The following is a 23,993-nucleotide window of genomic DNA, read 5'->3' as shown; positions in this document are numbered from 1 at the left end:
AGCTTCCCCATTAAATGTAGTTTCTGCATTTGGAATAATTGGTTCTGAAAGGTAGAAGACACGCCATATGGTGACTATGTGGTGGTGTCAAGACAATTTGAGCATTGCAGTAACATTACTGGAGTACACGTAAGTCAAAGGGATTGGTGTGGAGTGCAGTAATTAGTATACAGATGGTACTGCTGGGTTTAGTGGATGCCTTGTTGAAGAATAGTCTAGAGTAAATTATGCTGCATGCTGGCTTAAGCACTTTGCCACTGCATTGTGCAAATATGTGATGTATCTAGAGTCTGTCTTACTGGTTCACAGTGAAGAATAGCTGGGTGTAGCAGTGATGTACTCGAATAAACTTGTCATGTATTAATCTGTCTTAAATTGGTACTATGTGATATTCAGGTGGAGAAAAATTACACGGCAGAGTTTCTTGAATGCAAATTAGCTAAATATTAGGTGGATTATGAACATTTTGGATAGAAACATTTAACAGTTTTCTGGTTTTCATTTTAGTGCTGGCAAAAAACTGTTGCTATAACTGTTCCAACTTCCAAGTTCTATAAATCCAAAAGCGTTGGATTTATAGACAGATTAATACATAACAAGTTTATTCAAGTACATCGCTGCTACACCCAGCTATGCTTCACTGTGAAACAGTAAGACAAACTCAGAATCTTGACGTACTGCTGGATCCTGGGCTCAGTATCCTTTCCCATAGCAGGTCCTCCTGCATCCCATCTCTCCTCCATTGAAAACAAGGAATGTGAATTTTAGAATCCCCTCATTGGGGCATGGAGAGAGAGCCAGGGGAGCTTTTAGAGGAGTGGCTCATAGCACTTGTGTGAGAATGAGAACCAGGGCTACAGTGATCCACATTGTAACTTGTGTAGGGTTGAAAAACAGAAGTTGGCATTGAGATGATGAAAGAATGTACTTGAATTTGGTGACAATGGAGGAGAGATGGGTGCAGGAGGACCTGCTATGGGAAAGGAAGTTGAGCCCAGGATCCAGCAATATGTCAAGATTCTGAGTCACTTTCTTGATTCAGCTTGAGGTGGCATTGAGGGAGGTTGATGGAATTGAGGTCAGAAGCACGACGCTGGTAGGAGCCCAAGAAGTTGGCTTATGGTTTTACCAATTTGTAAGCTGGAAGAAATTTTGGCTCTTCCAGGTATTGGTGTTGGACAAACAGTTAGAGAATGTAACACAGCCTTCGGATTGATGGAAGAGGAAGAAATGTAAAGTTGGGTGTCATCAGCATACATGTGGAAGCTGACCCTGTGCTTACATTGTTTATGATTTCCATTAAACTACTGTTGCACTTAATCTCAATTTATAAAACCACAGTATGAATTTCCTGTAGCTAAATCACCTGAAACGATAAGCTGCCTTCCCCTCTCCCCCCTTTTTAACAGGTACTGACTGACCTGCTGTGCCCAGGAATTTCTGCTTTTAACATTTCCTGTATTTGAAGTATTTTTTTATTTAGGGGACAAAAGGAACAGTCACAGAGTCTCCTACTTGAACTCATGCTTCACAGGAATGTGCCATTGCTTTGCAACTATGCCCCTATCCCCCCCCCCCCCCCCCACTTGTTTGAGACATTCCAATCTGGCTTCTGCACATTGGCTCCTACTCATCAAGGCGAGGCATTTAAATGAAGAAGAGGAGGGCACCAAGGATAAGGCCATGGGGTACATCAGAGGTGATTCTGTTGTCAGAGGCGGAAACGCCATTCTAGGCAATGTAATGTCTGTGTTTGAAAAGCTATAAACGGAACCAGGAGAGAGAGCAGTGTCACCAAGAGACGTAGTTTCAGGATCGAGCGGTCAGCAGTGTTGAAGGCAACAGAGAGGTTGAGGATGAAATACAGAGCACCAAGCTGTACTGTTTTATAGCACTGAAAGTTGATGCAGTTCCACTCAACACTCTAGCAACCTTGTTACATTCACTTTTGGGGCATTGTGTAGTTACAGGTGGTGGTGTCACTTTACACATTGTTTAATGAAGACAGCATGTTTATTCTATCAAAGAGCAGTGCTGTGGGATAATTACGATGTGTGTAACTGGAGTAGAAATTCAAGCTGGGCCTTTGTATAAATTTGTGAAATGCTGGATTTCAAGAGCTGGAATTTTTTTAATGTCATTTTCCTTTTCTGCTTTTCTGTTACGTCTCTGGTCTTGCACAACCACAATTTCTCTTGTTTCTTGAGTTTCACAACCTGTTTCCTTCAACACCCCCTGCTACACCACTTTTTGGTGGGTGAATGGGAAGAGAGATCATTTGATAACTCAAACTGATTCATGAATGTTTGGCAGTTGCAGTGGAGAGAGGTAGGTTATTTAACCCTTTTCATTTCAATCCAACAGTTTCTGGTAGAACCTGTGTTGTTTTCAATCGAGTACTGGAGGTAAGCAGGGGTTCCCGTACAGATTTCTGTGAAAGTACTGGAGGTTCTGATAGTTAAAGTGCATACTCAAGTGCAGGCTTCTGCAAATATACTGCAGGCTGTGAATATTTCAGTCGTCTGAGTACTGAAAATCTTTTTCAGTTTCAGAATATTTAGGTAATTTCCCTCCTTCCTCCCAAATTTTCTCTTCCCCCCCCCCCCCCCCCTGCAAAGGTCCTGGGGTATGGTTCTGTGGCTGGCAGCTGCCTTCTGCTACCATCACGTCAAAGTGACCATTCTTCAGGTGTGGTGCTGCTGACTGGTTATTTAACTCGTGGGCCCATCACATGCAGTCGTATCCTTAACCAATGTTCGCATATGTGCTTTCCAGCAGGGATATTTGTTGTAGTAATAGTACAATAGTAGTACTCCTGGATGATTTTTTTTTTTCTCTCTCTCTCAATCCAAGTTGTTGAGGCTGGTTGTAGAGTCTGTTAGAAAAAAATTAACTGTGAATTTCTAATAATAATGATAAGAAGAACGGTACAGAACTAAAGAATCTAACTGATATTAAAATAAAATAGAAAAGAAAAATCATTCCGCCTTTACGCCAAAATCAAATGTCTAACAAGCTGCCTACAGTTAGCAGGCTACATTTCTGAATAGGGTTAAAGACATTTCCTGTGCAGTTTTGGAGTAACACGCCAACAGTTAAGCCCACAGTATCAGTTAAAACTAGTTTCAGAAATTACTAACGACGTACATTTCGGAGCTACTGCATACAAGTTAGGTACCATAACTTGTTATTTTGTTCTGAGTCACTGCTGGGTTAATTATTTCATTTCTGCATTTGTTTTGCTGCTACTTTAAACTGTAAAATGTTTATACATGAACGTGAGAAAAGTCAGGGGCAAGAGAAGACCTTTCAGCTCATTCCTCGCACTAATTCTTTAACTCTCCTATTATGCTTAATATTATAATGAGCTAATCATATTTTAATCTAGTTATCAGTAAATTAACTTTTTTAATCTAAACTTTTTCCACTGTCCTTCATGTCTTTTTTTCCTTTTCATGCCTCAAGATTTTAGATTTGTTTACATCTTTGTTGTCTCATTGCTTCATTATGAATTGTTCTGATACTGTACTTTGTTACTGTGGATATAAACCAAAAATAGCAAAATTCTACTAAAATTAAAATAAAAAGCAATTGGATCCTGGCACTATAATATGAAAGCAATTCTTGAATGACTCTAAACTCGTGGCACAGTTTGCAAAGCAGAAAATCTTTTATAATGTTGCAGCAATATCTCATGGCAGTATTCCATTTATATTGCTTAGAAAGCTGCCTTGCATTCATTCTACTGATGCTATCACAGTTTTTTTAAAATAACTAAAATTTAGAACTAGTTTTTCAAGATGAAATTAGTGGATGGCAATAATGGGACAACAAAAACAACTTCCATTCATAAAGCACCGTTAACGTAGAAAAACGTACCAAGGCACTTCACAGAAGTGCAATCAGACAAAAGAGGATATTGCAAACTGTTCTAAAATGAGGCAAGAGACTTATAGTAGTTAGTTTTCCATTGTAGCATATATGTTTTTATAAGTCAATAGTTTAAATAAATAGTGTTATCTGAAATCTTTGTGCTATTTAACATGATATAAATTGGAGGGCACATCAGCAAAATGGGGTTGGTGGGAAAAGTTCAGATATGGCATATTATGCAGTGGTTTTATGAATGATATCTGTAAAACTGGGAATTAATTTCTTGACCAAAGACACACTGTGATTGATCCACTTAGGCTGAGTGTGAGGCGGCAGCAATGGGCTAAGAGTTTCTTTAATGAATCCCTTTCAATTGATCAGAGGGTTAGCTGGAAATGTTCTTCCTGTTCACTTATCAGAAGTTGTTCTTATTAAAAATAGAACAAAATATTTAATTGGATACACAATTAAATATAAACTTTCCCACAGTTTTAAAAAAAATCAGACAGTCATAGAGTTCTGACTCAGTTATATTAAAACATTGAAGTGTACCACTTGCCTCTAATTTCACAACTGCACTGAGTTATATGACTGCTGCTTTGGATTGTGGCAATGTCTGATGTTATCCAGGTTGAAACTCTACTTGAGCCACCATCGGAGCTTTGAGCTTCAGTTTCTGTTCCTGTTCAGTTCTCGTCTTCACGGGAGAAAAAGATGGATAATGTCACAGTTAACAGTAGGTAGAAGGGTTCATTTTTAAAGTGCTGGTTAGTGCCTGAAGACTGTACATGTTTCTGACAAATTTTTCTTTGTATAAAGTAGTAGATTCCTGGAGTGATTAGAAGGCTGTAATCCAGTTTCGGGGATTTCATGACAGTTTAGGACATCTGAATGCTGATTACCTGTCCCATGACGTTTTATGGGGTTTTTTTCTCCTATCATTTTTTTCTCTCTGGGTAGATAGAAAGAAACTATTTCCGCTCGTTGGGGAGTCTAGAACTAGGGGACGTAGCCTAAAAATTAGAGCCAGGACTTTCAGGATGAAGTTAGGAAACACTTCTTCACGCAAAGGGTGGTAGAAGTTTGGAACTCTCTTCCGCAAACAGCAGTTGATGCTAGCTCAACTGTTAAATTTAAATCTGAGATTGATAGATTTTTGTTAACCAAAGGTATTAAGGGACATGGGGCTAAAGTTAGGTCACAGATCAGCCATGATCTCGTTGAATGGCGGAACATGCTCGAGGGGCTAAATGTCCTACTCCTGTTCCTATGTTCCCATGGAACCTAGTTTCTTTCTAGTCTGTGGCTGAGATTGTGCGATTACCTCCAAGCTGTTGAGCCAATTTAGCCAATCTGTATTCAGTTAATATATACCTTCAGTGTGCCGAGGAAAGTGAATGCTCAGTAGAAATCAATATGTAGCAGGCTAAGGGTTAATTTTACAATGTTCACTTAGTTTTTGGCCAGTTTTGTATTGACAATAATGTGCAGATGCCCAGTAGTGTTGTCAAAGAGCTACATGTGCACTGCAGGAGTAATGATTGTGACACAATTACTACTCATTTATCAAATGAGTGAAAATTGACAAAAGATTCTGTGGCCAATCAGAAATTTTTATTGAAGGAAATTCTTCCAGTGATAGCCCAGCAAATTTACTCAGTGAACAACCAGGAGGGGTCCAAGTTCTGAACTTCTGTTGCGCTGAGTTAGCTAATCTCAGAGTGGCAGTAGTGGTGCAACAATCGACCTGAACATTTCTGGTTTAGAGAAGGAAAATGGACCAGGGTTCTGGTGTTTATCGCTATCCAGTGGCCCCTGCTGGAAGTACACATGTGGACATCAGAGGAAGACTGGATTGGGCATGGCTGTGATGTTGTACCCCTGCAGTAAAATAGCCTGCCAACACTCTGAAGTCCAGGCTCACATGAATAATGGCCAGTTGGGCAAGGTACCAGGGGGCAACTGACGGCTGAGGATTGGTATCCCAGCAGGAAGAGTATACATTCAATAGAGGAAGGATGAAGATTGGTGAGAGAAAGAGAGAGTTAATTGAATTGGTTTCATTAAAATACAACACTTTCTAATAACTGTGAAAACAGTTTGATATGTTTTTGTTTCAGCATTTATGAATTATTAGTTTTTTTTAAATCTTGCTAGTGACTTAAGTTCTCTTCTCTTCTCCCTCCACCACAGACCTATATCCTGGAACTAGGGTTCACCAGAGCTTTTGGAAGGTTTGGACTAATTGCAGAACATGCAAACGAGATATCAGTTCTTCAAGTGACCAGCTCAAGTAACCAATTAGGTGTGTCTTCACCCATTTGGTTCATCGTTTTTTTCAATGCTCGTGATGTCTGAGTAATTAAATACAGTTGATTTTGGGTTTCTGGATATTTCCGTCTTTTGACAAGTCTACAACATCCACAAGATGAGAAGACTGAACATGACACCCGTAATATTATACATGATTCTCCATCTACTTCGGGCTTCATGCTCTGACTCTGTTGTTCCAAGGATTGTTTGGAAATATGGAGGTAAGATTCACATTTTTAGATTTACTAAAAATTAACCATGCAATATTGGTTTGATATTGACAACGGTAACGTCAGCTCTATAACTTGCAGTCACTATTTTTAAAGGTAAACTTTTTAAAAGATTTTAGAAATTTGGAATAATTCACCATGTAGTAGAGCCAAAGATATTAACTGAGTACAGAAAGTAGTTTGAGACCGGCTGACTGAAGACTACTAGAGAGGACGCGCTTCAATGGACCAAAATATTTTTTCTCATCCTTGACTTTCCTTACATTCTTATTCAAACTAGAATTAACTTTCTCTCATCATTTTTTTAAAAAATTGTGCTTATCTGGGTGAGGGATATTCGTGCTAGGGAACAATACTTTTCCGATTTCAGGCTCCCAGAGTTGGCATCAAACACTCCTAAGTCAGGTGTAGCACATCCACATGCAGAGTCGTGTTCCCTCTTCTCTGCCCTAGCAATGTGCCTCAGCCACAACCTCTGAAGAGTATCCCTACTGCACCTCTGACATTTTTTCCATTTCTCAAACCAGTCATCCTGAGGCCTCTCTGAATGAGGTTGCTAGTTAGTGCCAAATTTGGGACAGTTTTGTGCTGTAAACCCCTGCCCACTAGGAACTGGATTGAGACATCCCAAACTCATTTCACATAGAATCCTTACAGTCAGATGACGGAGGAGGCTTTCATCCCATCAGTGTGGATTGGAATTGAACCTAGGTAAAAAGCCAGTGACTAACCCCACTGTGCTATCCAGTTCGCCCAGACGCTTTTTTTTGAAACGGACATATTGGGAGCCATCTCTTTATCACACCACACCACCTCCATTTGGCAGAGATAAAAGTGTCAGGTCAGTTTAAACAAAGAACTAATCCTGATCATGCTGGACTATATCTTTTGCTGTATTTTCTCATGCTCAAACATGTTCTTAAGTTGTCACATCCTTTCCAAAGACCACCTCAAAATTCACAAGTTTATCTGTAGATCTCGCTTGAAAATTGCCACAATTTCTCTTGCGACTTCTTCCCTACTTAAACTTGCTGCTACCTCAAGTTCTACCTCTGCGTCTCCCATTTGAAGGGAAAGTGATCGAATAATACACTCACAAGTTTGTTGTAAAGTGCATTATTGGGTCAACTCTGCTCATAGAATAGGTAATATGCCCAATAGGCGCCCAAATAGTTAACTTTGTAGAAACCATTGTTCAGTTTTTTTTAAAAGGTGGTCAACTTTTGTTTGAAAATTAGGAGTTGTGTTCCAGTGGCAAAGGTTGGAAGAACTTCTGTGATGATTAAGTGCTACAGCCTGATCTGTGCTCATGCGAGTGCGGGTATCGTGTTAATGCAGGAAAAATAATTTTGACTTAAATGAGGTTGCTTTAGCTAAGTAGATCCAATCATCATTTGTATCCTTTCAGCATTTCCAAAGAGCAGGATTTTTTTAAAACAATTTTAAAATATTTTTATTAAAGTTACTCATTGTAGTAGCACTTTGCTAATAGTAAACTGGCAGTTTTGTTCCCAATTCCTTGTGTCAGTATTTTAATTTGAAATGTGGCAAAAATGGAAGTGACCTCATCATTGTACATCAGCACAGTCATGTTGGGAAGTGGCCCCCTGATGAGGTGACCTGTATGTCACGCACATTCAATTTGGTGGTACTGACAATTTTGGGATGGAGCTCAGTGCTTCCAAACTTATTTTTAGCACTGAATAAGTTTTAGCCATTTTCTTTTTTTTATATCTGAATTTGTCAGGGTGATTTACCAGATCAGTAGGTTTTTAATCGTGAGATACAGCTCTATAATCTCTCCATTATTCCTGGGCTCATGATCGAGCTTTTCTTATGAGTTTTTTGTAATAACCAAAGTAGAGCTCAGTCAAGAAAAGTTTGGAAATAAATTTAAAATATTTTGATTAATGATATCTATACATAGGGATATGCTGTGCGGTGTACAGGAAAGTAATTTTGTTTATAACTTAATTTTCACTCCATATCACTTAATTTTGATTTCCTCCGCACCTTTGTGATTTTGCGTTTTGTCACTTTTTTGTTAAGGTAACATTTATTTATTAAACTGGCTTAATTTCATGCTGTCAGCATTATCTCGCTCGCTATCAGTGTCTGCCTGTGTTTCCTGTTACTGGCTGTTTGTTTTGTCTCTCCTCCAGTAATTTCTGGTGACATTCATGTTGGTGATCTCACTGGATTGGTGCAGATGTCTCTCTGGCTCATGTGACCTTGTTGAAAGGGCTGCCCGCAGCTACACTTGTTCACTGCAACTTCAGATTCACAGAGGCACCCATATTACTGGTAGAGTAATATTTCTGGCCTGAAACACCAAACATGGAGCTGTCATTCAGATAGCTCCATCTATGTGCCCGACACTTCTTGTGCATTAAATACCACATAGTGGCCTATTGGTTTTCTCGTTATTCTCTGCAAAATCAATCGCATATTATTCTTGTGCCTGTTACAGCAACACATTTTTTGAACTAGAGCTGCCAGTCAACTCTGGCTGTAAATAAATGGCTGATCAAATCATTAAAAAAATTCAGAAGTAGTGTACAGGGGAAGGAAACAGCAATATAAAATCTTGTAGATTACAGGATTTGCTGTCTTCAAGACCATATTTGTACCTGTGCCAGGAACTCAGCTAAATGTGAGAATTCCTACACATATAGAACCATTACCTCCTTTTTAACCAAGACATTACTTATTTTGTATGTATTTCATTTGCAACATTTCCAACATATCAACAAAAGCATTCCATTTGAATTTAGAATTTTTACCCACTAATGTTTTAGTATTTACTTTTCAAATTTATCTTCCTTTAGTTTTTAGTTTTAGTTTTTCTTGTTTACTCCCATCTGACGATATTGATTTGATCTGGTATCTGGTGTTAAGATAGCCCAACCTTCAAATTCTCCATCTTAGGCTCATGATTTAATATCGTACTCAAGTATAACCTCTTTTCGTTTATTGACATTTAAACGTGCTACTTCAAGAATCCTTTTTCCTGTGTTTGTTCAAAATGTCCTTGCGAATGTGTGAACCAGTGACCTGAGGTCTAAATAATGAACTTTAACGAAAGCAGGGGCTGACATATGAATATTGGTTCAGTAAACAAAACCATGTTGAGCCTTATGAGAGAGGTTTGTGCCCCCAGATTATAATTTTTACTTTGCTTCAGGCAGAGGGAATTCTTGGCAAGCGCACTGATATTTTCAGTCGCAGTACGGTAGAGGATCTATTGAGTTCATTTGAACTGAGAATAGAGATATTTGGTTTCATATGGAAAAAAATTGTAAGCCACTGCTTCAGGACATTAAATCATCAAGTGAAGCAGCACTCTACTTTCTTGAAATGTTGCGATAAAATGCCTACTTCTGATAAGATTCTACTTCTCTAAATTCAAGTTATCCATTAATTCATTTTTTTTCAAACGAAAAGCACCTCCTGTGCTGTTTGATTTTAAACTGCTTAATTCAAATTACTGGATAACTTGATTTTTTTTTGAACAAAAATGACTGAATTAAATAGGAGTAGACTAAATACGTGCTTGTAAAAAAAAACTGCATTTAAAAAAAAGTTGAATTGAATGAATTAGAGAACAATTTTGCAAGTCTAGTTTCCAGCAGGTTTGTCAGTCTTTGATTCATTGTTGTTATTTAATAACATAAACTTCAATGAAGCACGTCTTTCTGACTTCATTGAAGGTTTTAAGAAGAAGTACTAAGGAGGTAATGCTAGATGTAAAAGCTGGATGAAAATATCCTAAACAGGGATTTTGTGCATTGGAAGTATACTTAAAGCCTTTACACTCCTTTGGAAGTAATTAGTAGTGTTTTCTTCTGTTAAGCAAGTAGTGTATAATTTGGATAATTACGCCCAATGGACCGAAATTCTCTGTCTGCTTCAATTCAGTGACTCTGATTTATATAACTGTAACGGATGCTTTTAAAGTCTTCCTTTTAATAGCTAGTAATAGGTTTGTAATCTGATTGGTCGTAGCTCTGATTATGTGATTCGTAGATTACTGATGAACTTGTCTCTGAGCTTTACATCTTTCTCTCAGTGAATTCCAGCTTATCTCTTGGATAGCATTCAGGATCAGGGGAATAATCTAACATCACAGTATTTTGGTTGTTAGGCTAAGCATTAATGTTGCACTGAGACAGTTCTCTAGTTTTGGACTGAGTGGCATGGTAAGAGAAGGCTATCTCAGTCTGCTAAGAGACTTAAGAAAGCATTTGGCATTCTAACTTAGAGGCACAGCCAAGTATCATGAGTTGGGGGTGGGGGGGAGGGGGGCGGTGCAGAGAAAGTAGTGAGCAGGTCTAATGTGATGTCAACCATTAAAAATGTGGATTAATACTTTTGAGTTGTGCAGTTTGTTCCTTTTGTATGTAACAAGTAGTTGGCTTTTAGAAAAAAAATTATAAAAATTAAATGCATTTGATAAGAGATGCATCTGTCTGAACAAGCAGAAAATCACCCATGATTTTGGCAGCGATATTTCGTGGTACTGAACTGGGATGTTCTGTCTGATTGTCCTCCACTTTGTTCTGTCATGCTTTGCTTTTCCTCTTTTTTGTTTGTTCCCCCTCTATTTTTCAGTTTGTGTGCGTGCATGCCCACCCCAAATACGCAAAATCCTAGCCATGATATGTTAGCCCCACTATGCCTGTTCATTCAGCCTGAATCCAACAGTGTGCATCCTCCGTGTTCTACTTGAACCCTGAACTAAGCTTCAAACCGTACGATAAGTCCACAACCTACCTGTGCAACCGTCTCCAACTCCATGTTCCAGTTTGCACCCTCCACTCTTCTGAATTTGGAAGCTGTGCATTCTTTCCTTTCCTCTCCCTCCGTTCCATCAGAGCCTTTAGCAATCACAGACCTGCTCTATGGAATTTTCTTTCTAAGACCCTCTGCCTTGCTACATCTCTCCTCAGCTTCAGAAGACCTCTCAAAACATGTCTTTTCAACCAGACCTTTGGTCACCTCCATTAGCCTTTTCTCAGTTCCTGCTCAGTGTCCAAACCAGCCTTGGGATGTTTAGCTACTTTAGATGTGCTGTAAAGATATACTTTGTTGCTGTCCAGTTTTGCGTTAGGTTAAGGCAGTCAGTTTTAGCAGTAAGCGTGGGAAAAGCTACAATCCAAACTACAGAGGAGCCTAATGTAAAAATATCTTGTGTAATGATCTAAAAGAAAGAAAGAATGAATTGTATTTATATAACACCTTTCACAACCTCAGGACGTCCCAAAGCGCTTTACAGCCAATGAAGTACTTTTTTGAAGTGTAGTCACTGTTGTAATGTAGGGAAATGTAGCAGCCAATGTGTGCACAGCAAGCTCCCACAAACAACAATGAGGTAATAACCAGATAACCTGTTTTAGGAGAAATCCCCTGCTCTCCTTGAAGAAGTGCCATGGAATCAGTTACATCCACCTGAAAGGGCAGACGGGGCCTCGGTTTAACGTCTCATCTGAAACATAGTCTCATCTGACAGTACAGCACTCCCTCAGTACTGCATTGAAGTGTCAGCCTAGATAATGTGCTCAAGTCTCTGGAGTGGGCATTGAACCCACAACCTTCTGACTAGAGACGAGAGTACTATCACTGAGCTACGGCTGACATCTATACCCTTTTAGTGTCCCTGTCCCTGTATACCACATTCAGGCTTTCTGATTTTAAGTTATAATCAGTAAAGCCCAATGAAGTGCCATTGGACAATAATACTGGTAAAATCTCAAAGAAGAGAATATTCTCAACTTTTGATATCTGTAATGGTTTGGCAGCAAGACATCACAACTGCTTCCTCTGTCTGATTTTCAAATTTAAGCTAACTCCTGCCTACTGGAACACAGCAGTAAACTTACAAACAAAGATTGATTCTTAAATGTCATTGTTCGGGTTTTCTTGACTTTTATACTGGTTTCACTTTTTTTTAATGAAAGATAGTTGAAAGCACTGAAAGAATTCCAGATTTAGTGAAGATGACACACTGAAAACCAGCCTGTTGTGTTACCACTGATCTCAAAATGATAGTCAGTCATTAGAGTATTGATTACAGCAGTTAACTGGCATGGATCTTTAGTCATAAATACAAGATCCTTTTAGTTTAAAATCAGAGGAGCAATAACATGCTGTTCTGCATTTGGTGTTTTGGGTAAATTGCTTTAAATAATTTTTTTTTTAAGTTCAAAAATACACATAACTTTTAAAAAAAAATCTTGTATCATATTGTGGAGTAATGAATGGGCTAATCCTTGGAGAGTTATATCACACTGGGCTTGGACTATCAATTTCGCTTGAACTTTCTCCTCGCCCTCCCCTTTGACCTGGAGACATTCTGCATAAAGCCAGTTTGTGTTTCTGTGAAAGTGTCTGTATGCGCTGCTAGGCAACAAATTGAAAGCAACCATTTACATTGTTAAAAGAAACACAGCTGTGGCAGAAAGAGCACAAACTAAACTCGGTATTTCAATCAGATGAGAACAAAAAGCAAAAATCTGTGCCTGGTACAGGATTCTTTTAGTTTAGAAGAGAATTTTTTTAAAAAGCCGCAATCAAATCAAACCACTGCTCTCCTGTTGTCTCTTTAGAGGTTGGGCATACTTTATAAAAATCATTAATTAAATTGTTACTTTTGAAAGTAAAGCATCAACAGTTCCTAGTTAGAGACAATTTTGAATAGGTTTTCTTTTCTCCTGTTCGTTTAGACAGAAGTTACTGATGCAGCCAGTTTTTTATTTCAGTATAACTGCCTTTTTCCCCCATAAAGCTGTTCTCTTCTCGAGGTGCACAGTTGTTCAGTGCCATCACTGACTGGTATCCAATTTTGAGACTTGCTTGTTTTTTCTGGGTTAATCCTATTGGTGCACCCTCATAGCCTTGGTGTCGCCCCCCCCCCCCCCAACCAATGACAAATGCAACTTAAATAACCCCTACCCACTCCCCCCAAACTCGCATCCCAGTTTTTATATTTTGGGCTATTTTCTGAGGCAACTTTGTAATATAAATGATTACATCCCTCTTGAGATGGTGTTTTCTGCCTCCAGAGATGATTTTGTTCCCTGCAGGTGCAGAGGTAAATGCTTACTGCTGGTGCCACTTGTTGGGTCTGACATTGTGTTCTGGTCACCAGTAAGGTGGGAGGTCAGCCTACCCATACAGACCAGCAAATGGGTTTCCACATTGCTGGCCTGAATGGGCCTTTCCTCCCAATATCTGGGAAGATCAATGGCCAGAATGGCAGAGTTGTGAATTCTGTGACTGCGTTCTCTGAATCCATCCTTCAGCGTAAAGGGGTGAATTTGGAACGTGGCAAACCGAATCATGCTGCAGTCAGAAGACTTAATGACTACCTGCCTTCCACTAAAGGTAACCTGACCTGGGTCTCTCATCACTCTACGCAACTCAGTACAGCATGTACCTGACTTGTTTTAATTGGCTTCTTGCATTTATGTTCCACACAGGAGAGATGGGCTGTGCAGCTGCTGTACTGTCTATGGCAACATTCTAATCCGTGATACTGTATCTCTGGGTTGCCAGTGTTAAATATCTTTGACCTTCAGTATTTAACGGTTCTTCCAATTGGCTACTACGGTTGCCAGTTGTTTGGACTTATCATGAATATGCATTGACAGCAAGAAATCGAGCATTTTATATATATATATTTATACTGTATGTTCCCACAATACAATCTTTTAAAATCACTGTTAAATATTGTATAAATCTACTTACTGATATTGTTACTTTAGTTTCCAAAATGTTTACAAGATCATTTGCCGTTATTGTGTAGGCAAATACTGTAAGTCTCTACAGTAACATTAGTCACTGCACTTCAAAGATTTGTTTTATTTGAAGTACTTTGGGACTTTACTGGGGGACTTGATAAAATTCAAGTCTGTCGATCAAATTTTTAAAAAGGGGAAATTATTTAACAAAATTAGGGGAAGATTATATGACAGTGTAAGACTGGCAAACAATAGCTAGAACTGAACTCTGTAGAGTCACTTTTATAAAGGGAACTGCTACTGACCATTAGTCTGGCAGTCTGCACTGTGATCTGGAATATATTTAGAATTTTTGTTTGTGAGATGGGTTAGAAATTCCTACAAAACCACAGCAGAAGGAAACTACATGCAAGATCTGTTTTATTAAAAAAAAATTTTTTCAAATCCAAAATCACCATCCTCACTGCAGTTCTAAAAGAGCAAATAGAAAGCCTAGGGAAGTATAGAAAGTGCAGGAGTGAAATTAAAAAGGAGTTTAGGAAAGCAAAGAGAGGGCACAACATCATAGCAAGAATTTTCCAGCAAATGTCTGACGATCTAAATATGTGAACACTAGAAACTGTTTTACTTCATAAAACATTTTTTTATTTCTGTTGCAAACTTACTGACAAGTAAAATCAAGGAAAACCCAAAGAAGTTTTATAAATACATAAAGAACAAGAGGATAACTAAGGAAAGAGTAGGGTCTATTAGAGACCAAAAAGGTAACCTAGGTGTGGAGGCGGAAGATGTGGGTATGGTTCTTAATGAATACTTTGTGTCTGTCTTCACTAAAGTGGGGGACAGTGTAGACGTTGTAGTTAAGGAGGAGGAGTGTGAAATATTGAATGGGATAAACATAATTAAGGGGATTAGCATCTTTGAAAGGAGATAAATCGCCAGGCCCGGATGAAATGTATCCCAGGCTGTTAAGAGAAGCAAGAGAGGAAATAGCGGAGGCTATGACCATCATTTTCAAATCTTCTCTGGCTATGGGTGTGGTGCCAGAGGATTGGAGGACTGCTAATGTTGTATCATTGTTTAAAAAGGGAGAAAAGGATCGACCAAGGAATTACAGGCCAGTCAGCCATACCTTGGTGGTAGGCAAATTATTAGAAACAATTCTGAGGGACGGTATAAATCGTCATTTAGAAAGGCATGGATTAATCAAGGACAGTCAGCATGGATTTGTTAAGGGAAGGCTGTGTCTGGCTTAACTTGATTGAATTTTTTGAGGCGGTAACAAAGAGGATCGATGAGGAATTGCGCGTTTGATGTAGTCCACGTGGATTTTAGCAAGGCTTTTGACAAGGTCCCATATGGTAGACTGGTCAGAAAAGTAAAAGCTCATGGGATCCAAGGGAAAGTGGGAAGTTGGATCCAAAATTGCCTCAGTGGCAGGAAGCAAAAGGTAATGGTCAACAGGTGTTTTTGTGATTGGAAAGCTGTTTCCAGTGGGGGTCCACAAGGCTCAGTACTAGGTCCCTTGCTTTTTTTGGTATGTAGCAATGATTTAGACCAAAATGTAAGGGGCATGATTAAGAAGTTTGCAGATGATACAAAAATGGCCATGTGGTTGATAGTGAGGAGGAAAACTGTAGACTGCAGGAAGATATCAATGGACTGGTCAGGAGGGCAGCAAAGTGGAAAATGGAATTCAATCCAGTGAAGTGCGAGGTAATGAATTTGGGGAGGGCAAACAAGGCAAGGGAATACACAATAAATGGGTGGATACTGAGAGGTGTAGAGGAAGAGAGGGACCTTGGAGTGCATGTCCACAGATCCCTGAAGGTAGCAGGACAGGTAGATAAAGTGGTTAAAAGGGCATATGGGATACTTTCCTTTATTAGCCAAGGCGTAGAATATAAGAGCAGGGAGGTCATGCTAGAACTGTATAAAACACTAGTTAGGCTACACCTCGAGTACTGTGTACAGTTCTAGTCACCATATTACAGGAAAGATGTGATTGCACTAGAGAGGGTACAGAGGATATTTACGAGGATGTTGCCAGGATGGGAGAATTTTAGCTATGAGGAAAGATTGGATAGGCTGGGGTTGTTTTCATTGGAACAGAGGAGGCTGAGGGGTGTATAAAATTATGAGGGGCCGAGATAGTGGATAGGAAGGACCTATTTCCCCTAGCAGAGGGGTCAGTGACCAGGGGGCATAAATTTAAAGTAATTGGTAGAAGAATTAGAGGGGAGCTGAGGAGAATTTTTTTCACCCAGAGGGTGGTGGGGATCTGGAACTCACTGCCTGTAAGGATAGTAGAGGTAGAAACCCTCAACTCACTTAAAAAGTACTTGGATGTGCACTTGAAGAGCCATAACCTACGGGGCTACAGACTAAGTGCTGGAAAGTGGGATTAAGCTGGACAGCTCTTTTTCAGCTGGCACAGACACAATGGGCCGAATGACCACCTTCTCTGCCGTAACTTTCTATGATTCTAACTGGGATAAGTCTGCTCCCCAAAAACTAACTAGTCCAATGAAACGATTCTGAAGATGCATTATTGGTAAAGAATGAGTTCCTAATTATAAATAGTAATGCCACATCTGATTTCCCCTCTCCTCTGGCCTGGTACCACGACACTGCAAGTTGGAGACAGCATTTTCAAAAGGTTGCAATGTACAATTTCTGAACCTGAAGTAATTGAGCAAAATTCATTTATTTATGGTATATGCACATAGCACCTTTAGTATCATGTACGGATGTAGCATTGTATAACGAGGTCGGTGTGCAGGTGCAATGCTGTATAACGAGGTCACTGTAGGTGCAGCGTTTGTATAACGAGGTCAGTGTGCAGGTGCAACGTTTGTATAACGAGGTCATTGTGTAGGTGCAGCGTTTGTATAACGAGGTCATTGTGTCGGTGCAGCGTTTGTATAACGAGGTCACTGTCGGTGCAGCATTTGTATAACGAGGTCATTGTGTCGGTGCAGCGTTTGTATAACGAGGTCAGTGTGTAGGTGCAGCGTTTGTATAACGAGGTCATTGTGTCGGTGCAGCGTTTGTATAACGAGGTCACTGTCGGTGCAGCATTTGTATAACGAGGTCATTGTGTCGGTGCAGCGTTTGTATAACGAGGTCATTGTGTAGGTGCAGCGTTTCTATAACGAGGTCATTGTGTCGGTGCAGCGTTTCTATAACGAGGTCAGTGAGAAGGTGCAGCGTTTGTATAACGAGGTCATTGTGTCGGTGCAGTGTTTGTATAACGAGGTCATTGTGTAGGTGCAGCGTTTGTATAACGAGGTCAGTGTGCAGGCGCAGTGTTTGTATTACGAGGTCATTGTGTAGGTGCAGTGTTTGTATAACGAGGTCATTGTGTCGGTGCAGCGTTTGTATAACGAGGTCATTGTGTAGGTGCAGTGTTTGTATAACGAGGTCAGTGTGTAGGTGCAGTGTTTGTATAACGAGGTCAGTGTGTAGGTGCAGCGTTTGTATAACGAGGTCAGTGTGTAGGTGCAATGCTGTATAACGAGGTCAGTGTGTAGGTGCAGCGTTTGTATAACGAGGTCAGTGTGTAGGTGCAGTGTTTGTATAACGAGGTCAGTGTGTAGGTGCAGCGTTTGTATAACGAGGTCAGTGTGTAGGTGCAATGCTGTATAACGAGGTCAGTGTGTAGGTGCAGCGTTTGTATAACGAGGTCAGTGTGTAGGTGCAGTGTTTGTATAACGAGGTCATGGTGTAGGTGCAGCGTTTGTATAATGAGGTCAGTGTGTAGGTGCAGTGTTTGTATAACGAGGTCATTGTGTAGGTGCAGCGTTTGTATAACGAGGTCAGTGTGTAGGTGCAATGCTGTATAACGAGGTCACTGTAGGTGCAGCGTTTGTATAACGAGGTCAGTGTGTAGGTGCAGCGTTTGTATAACGAGGTCATTGTGTAGGTGCAGCGTTTGTATAACGAGGTCATTGTGTAGGTGCAATGCTGTACAACGAGGTCAGTGTGTAGGTGCAGCGTTTGTATAACGAGGTCAGTGTGTAGGTGCAGCGTTTGTATAACGAGGTCATTGTGTCGGTGCAGCGTTTGTATAACGAGGTCACTGTCGGTGCAGCGTTTCTATAACGAGGTCATTGTGTCGGTGCAGCGTTTCTATAACGAGGTCAGTGTGAAGGTGCAGCGTTTGTATAACGAGGTCATTGTGTCGGTGCAGTGTTTGTATAACGAGGTCATTGTGTAGGTACAGCGTTTGTATAACGAGGTCATTGTGTAGGTGCAGCGTTTGTATAACGAGGTCAGTGTGCAGGCGCAGTGTTTGTATTACGAGGTCATTGTGTAGGTGCAGTGTTTGTATAACGAGGTCATTGTGTTGGTGCAGCGTTTGTATAACGAGGTCATTGTGTCGGTGCAGTGTTTGTATAACGAGGTCAGTGTGTAGGTGCAATGCTGTGTAACGAGGTCATTGTGTAGGTGCAGCGTTTGTATAACGAGGTCAGTGTGCAGGTGCAGTGTTTGTATAACGAGGTCATTGTGTAGGTGCAGTGTTTGTATAACGAGGTCAGTGTGTTGGTGCAATGCTGTATAACGAGGTCACTGTGTAGGTGCAGCGTTTGTATAACGAGGTCAGTGTGTCGGTGCAGTGTTTGTATAACGAGGTCAGTGTGTAGGTGCAGCGTCTGTATAACGAGGTCATTGTGTAGGTGCAGCGTTTGTATAACGCGGTCAATGTGTAGGTGCAGCGTTTGTATAACGAGGTCAGTGTCGGTGCAGCGTTTTTATAAGGAGGTCACTGTCGGTGCAGCGTTTGTATAACGAGGTCAGTGTGTCGGTGCAGCGTTTGTATAACTAGGTCAGTGTGTAGGTGCAGTGCAGTGTAACGAGGTCAGTGTGTGGGTGCAGTGTTTGTATAACGAGGTCAGTGTGTAGGTGCAGCGTTTGTATAACGAGGTCACTGTCGGTGCAGCGTTTGTATAAGGAGGACACTGTCGGTGCAGCGTTTGTATAACGAGGTCATTGTGTAGGTGCAGCGTTTGTATAACGAGGTCATTGTGTCGGTGCAGTGTTTGTATAACGAGGTCAGTGTGTAGGTGCAATGCTGTATAACGAGGTCAGTGTGTAGGTGCAGCGTTTGTATAACGAGGTCATTGTGTAGGTGCAGCGTTTGTATAACGAGGTCATTGTGTAGGTGCAATGCTGTATAACGAGGTCAGTGTGTCGGTGCAGTGTTTGTATAACGAGGTCATTGTGTAGGTACAGCGTTTGTATAACGAGGTCATTGTGTAGGTGCAGCGTTTGTATAACGAGGTCAGTGTGCAGGCGCAGTGTTTGTATTACGAGGTCATTGTGTAGGTGCAGTGTTTGTATAACGAGGTCATTGTGTTGGTGCAGCGTTTGTACAACGAGGTCATTGTGTCGGTGCAGTGTTTGTATAACGAGGTCACTGTGTAGGTGCAGCGTTTGTTTAACGAGGTCAGTGTGTCGGTGCAGTGTTTGTATAACGAGGTCAGTCTGTAGGTGCAGCGTTTGTATAACGAGGTCATTGTGTAGGTGCAGCGTTTCTATAACGAGGTCATTGTGTCGGTGCAGCGTTTCTATAACGAGGTCAGTGTGAAGGTGCAGCGTTTGTATAACGAGGTCATTGTGTCGGTGCAGTGTTTGTATAACGAGGTCATTGTGTAGGTGCAGCGTTTGTATAATGAGGTCATTGTGTAGGTGCAGCGTTTGTATAACGAGGTCAGTGTGCAGGCGCAGTGTTTGTATTACGAGGTCATTGTGTAGGTGCAGTGTTTGTATAACGAGGTCAGTGTGTCGGTGCAGTGTTTGTATAACGAGGTCAGTGTGAAGGTGCAGCGTTTGTATAACGAGGTCATTGTGTCGGTGCATTCTTTGTATAACGAGGTCATTGTGTAGGTGCAGCGTTTGTATAACGAGGTCATTGTGTCGGTGCAGCGTTTGTATAACGAGGTCATTGGGTGCAGCGTTTGTATAGCGAGGTCAGTGTGTCGGTGCAGCGTTTGTATAACGAGGTCTGTGTGTAGGTGCAGTGCAGTATAACGAGGTCACTGTGTAGGTGCAGCGTCTGTATAACGAGGTCATTGTGTAGGTGCAGCGTTTGTATAACGCGGTCAGTGTGTAGGTGCAGCGTTTGTATAAGGAGGTCAGTGTCGGTGCAGCGTTTTTATAAGGAGGTCACTGTCGGTGCAGCGTTTGTATAACGAGGTCAGTGTGTCGGTGCAGCGTTTGTATAACTAGGTCAGTGTGTAGGTGCAGTGCAGTGTAACGAGGTCAGTGTGTGGGTGCAGTGTTTGTATAACGAGGTCAGTGTGTAGGTGCAGCGTTTGTATAACGAGGTCACTATCGGTGCAGCGTTTGTGTAAGGAGGTCACTGTCGGTGCAGCGTTTGTATAACTAGGTCAGTGTGTTGGTGCAGCGTTTGTATAACGAGGTCATTGTGTCGGTGCAGTGTTTGTATAACGAGGTCAGTGTGTCGGCGCAGTGTTTGTATAACAAGGTCAGTGTGCAGGTGCAGCGTCTGTATAACGAGGTCATTGTGCAGGTGCAGCGTTTGTATAACTAGGTCAGTGTGTAGGTGCAGCGTTTGTATAACGAGGTCAGTGTGTAGGTGCAGCGTTTGTATAAGGAGGTCACTGTCGGTGCAGCGTTTGTATAAGGAGGTCACTGTCGGGGCAGCGTTTGTATAACGAGGTCAGTGTGTAGGTGCAGCGTTTGTATAACGAGGTCAGTGTGTTGGTGCAGCGTTTGTATAAGGAGGTCACTGTCGGTGCAGCGTTTGTATAAGGAGGTAACTGTCGGTGCAGCGTTTGTATAACGAGGTCATTGTGTAGGTGCAGCGTTTGTATAACGAGGTCATTGTGTAGGTGCAGCGTTTGTATAACGAGGTCATTGTGTAGGTGCAGCGTTTCTATAACGAGGTCAGTGTGAAGGTGCAGCGTTTGTATAACGAGGTCATTGTGTCGGTGCAGTGTTTGTATAACGAGGTCAGTGTGTCGGTGCAGCGTTTGTATAACGAGGTCATTGTGTAGGTGCAGCGTTTGTATAACGAGGTCAGTGTGCAGGTGCAGTGTTTGTATAACGAGGTCAGTGTGAAGGTGCAGTGTTTGTATAACGAGGTCATTGTGTAGGTGTAGCGTTTATATAACGAGGTCAGTGTGTAGGTGCAGCGTCTGTATAACGAGGTCATTGTGTAGGTGCAGCGTTTGTATAACGCGGTCAATGTGTAGGTGCAGCGTTTGTATAACGAGGTCAGTGTCGGTGCAGCGTTTTTATAAGGAGGTCACTGTCGGTGCAGCGTTTGTATAACGAGGTCAGTGTGTCGGTGCAGCGTTTGTATAACTAGGTCAGTGTGTAGGTGCAGTGCAGTGTAACGAGGTCAGTGTGTGGGTGCAGTGTTTGTATAACGAGGTCAGTGTGTAGGTGCAGCGTTTGTATAACGAGGTCACTGTCGGTGCAGCGTTTGTATAAGGAGGACACTGTCGGTGCAGCGTTTGTATAACGAGGTCATTGTGTAGTTGCAGCGTTTGTATAACGAGGTCATTGTGTTGGTGCAGCGTTTGTATAACGAGGTCATTGTGTCGGTGCAGTGTTTGTATAACGAGGTCAGTGTGTAGGTGCAATGCTGTATAACGAGGTCACTGTAGGTGCAGCGTTTGTATAACGAGGTCAGTGTGTAGGTGCAGCGTTTGTATAACGAGGTCATTGTGTAGGTGCAGCGTTTGTATAACGAGGTCATTGTGTAGGTGCAATGCTGTACAACGAGGTCAGTGTGTAGGTGCAGCGTTTGTATTACGAGGTCAGTGTGTAGGTGCAGCGTTTGTATAACGAGGTCATTGTGTCGGTGCAGCGTTTGTATAACGAGGTCACTGTCGGTGCAGCATTTGTATAACGAGGTCATTGTGTCGGTGCAGCGTTTGTATAACGAGGTCATTGTGTAGGTGCAGCGTTTCTATAACGAGGTCATTGTGTCGGTGCAGCGTTTCTATAACGAGGTCAGTGTGAAGGTGCAGCGTTTGTATAACGAGGTCATTGTGTCGGTGCAGTGTTTGTATAACGAGGTCATTGTGTAGGTACAGCGTTTGTATAACGAGGTCATTGTGTAGGTGCAGCGTTTGTATAACGAGGTCAGTGTGCAGGCGCAGTGTTTGTATTACGAGGTCATTGTGTAGGTGCAGTGTTTGTATAACGAGGTCACTGTAGGTGCAGCGTTTGTATAACGAGGTCATTGTGTCGGTGCAGCGTTTGTATAACGAGGTCACTGTCCGTGCAGCGTTTGTATAACGAGGTCATTGTGTAGGTGCAGCGTTTGTATAACGAGGTCATTGTGTAGGTGCAGCGTTTGTATAACGAGGTCATTGTGTCGGTGCAGCGTTTCTATAACTAGGTCAGTGTGAAGGTGCAGCGTTTGTATAACGAGGTCATTGTGTAGGTGCAGCGTTTGTATAACGAGGTCAGTGTGCAGGTGCAATGTTTGTATAACGAGGTCAGTGTGTAGGTGCAGTGTTTGTATAACGAGGTCATTGTGTAGGTGTAGCGTTTGTATAACGAGGTCAGTGTGTTGGTGCAATGCTGTATAACGAGGTCACTGTGTAGGTGCAGCGTTTGTATAACGAGGTCAGTGTGTCGGTGCAGTGTTTGTATAACGAGGTCAGTGTGTAGGTGCAGCGTCTGTATAACGAGGTCATTGTGTAGGTGCAGCGTTTGTATAACGCGGTCAATGTGTAGGTGCAGCGTTTGTATAACGAGGTCAGTGTCGGTGCAGCGTTTTTATAAGGAGGTCACTGTCGGTGCAGCGTTTGTATAACGAGGTCAGTGTGTCGGTGCAGCGTTTGTATAACTAGGTCAGTGTGTAGGTGCAGTGCAGTGTAACGAGGTCAGTGTGTGGGTGCAGTGTTTGTATAACGAGGTCAGTGTGTAGGTGCAGTGTTTGTATAACGAGGTCAGTGTGTAGGTGCAATGCTGTATAACGAGGTCAGTGTGTCGGTGCAGTGTTTGTATAACGAGGTCATTGTGTAGGTACAGCGTTTGTATAAAGAGGTCATTGTGTAGGTGCAGCGTTTGTATAACGAGGTCATTGTGTTGGTGCAGCGTTTGTACAACGAGGTCATTGTGTCGGTGCAGTGTTTGTATAACGAGGTCAGTGTGTAGGTGCAATGCTGTGTAACGAGGTCACTGTGTAGGTGCAGCGTTTGTTTAACGAGGTCATTGTGTCGGTGCAGTGTTTGTATAACGAGGTCAGTCTGTAGGTGCAGCGTTTGTATAACGAGGTCATTGTGTAGGTGCAGCGTTTCTATAACGAGGTCATTGTGTCGGTGCAGCGTTTCTATAACGAGGTCAGTGTGAAGGTGCAGCGTTTGTATAACGAGGTCATTGTGTCGGTGCAGTGTTTGTATAACGAGGTCATTGTGTAGGTGCAGCGTTTGTATAACGAGGTCATTGTGTGGGTGCAGCGTTTGTATAACGAGGTCAGTGTGTCGGTGCAGCGTTTGTATCACGAGGTCTGTGTGTAGGTGCAGTGCAGTATAACGAGGTCAGTGTGTAGGCGCAGTGTTTGTATAACGAGGTCAGTGTGTAGGTGCAGCGTCTGTATAACGAGGTCATTGTGTAGGTGCAGCGTTTGTATAACGCGGTCAGTGTGTAGGTGCAGCGTTTGTATAAGGAGGTCAGTGTCGGTGCAGCGTTTTTATAAGGAGGTCACTGTCGGTGCAGCGTTTGTATAACGAGGTCAGTGTGTCGGTGCAGCGTTTGTATAACTAGGTCAGTGTGTAGGTGCAGTGCAGTGTAACGAGGTCAGTGTGTGGGTGCAGTGTTTGTATAACGAGGTCAGTGTGTAGGTGCAGCGTTT

At 41.8% G+C, this 23,993-nt stretch overlaps 1 protein-coding gene across 3 annotated transcripts in view; it reads left to right on the top strand.

Moving 5' to 3' along the window:
• Window positions 1-23,993, top strand: part of sema4d (sema domain, immunoglobulin domain (Ig), transmembrane domain (TM) and short cytoplasmic domain, (semaphorin) 4D) — a 184,641-nt gene that overhangs the window by 85,769 nt on the left and 74,879 nt on the right. For 2 of the 3 annotated variants that reach the window (XM_067983231.1, XM_067983229.1), the window contains exon 2: window positions 6,067-6,407. In XM_067983231.1, coding sequence (XP_067839332.1) covers window positions 6,302-6,407 — 106 coding nt within the window. In that variant the 5' untranslated portion in view covers window positions 6,067-6,301. Of the gene's footprint in view, window positions 1-3,153; window positions 3,175-6,066; window positions 6,408-23,993 lie in introns of those variants that run through there. The other variant, XM_067983230.1, reaches the window with a different exon arrangement.

This window comes from Heptranchias perlo, chromosome 4 (genome assembly GCF_035084215.1).
Source record: "Heptranchias perlo isolate sHepPer1 chromosome 4, sHepPer1.hap1, whole genome shotgun sequence".
NCBI lineage: Eukaryota > Metazoa > Chordata > Chondrichthyes > Hexanchiformes > Hexanchidae > Heptranchias > Heptranchias perlo.
The sequence above is the reverse complement of the archived record's forward strand: the minus strand, read 5'-3'. Positions and strand labels throughout refer to the sequence as shown.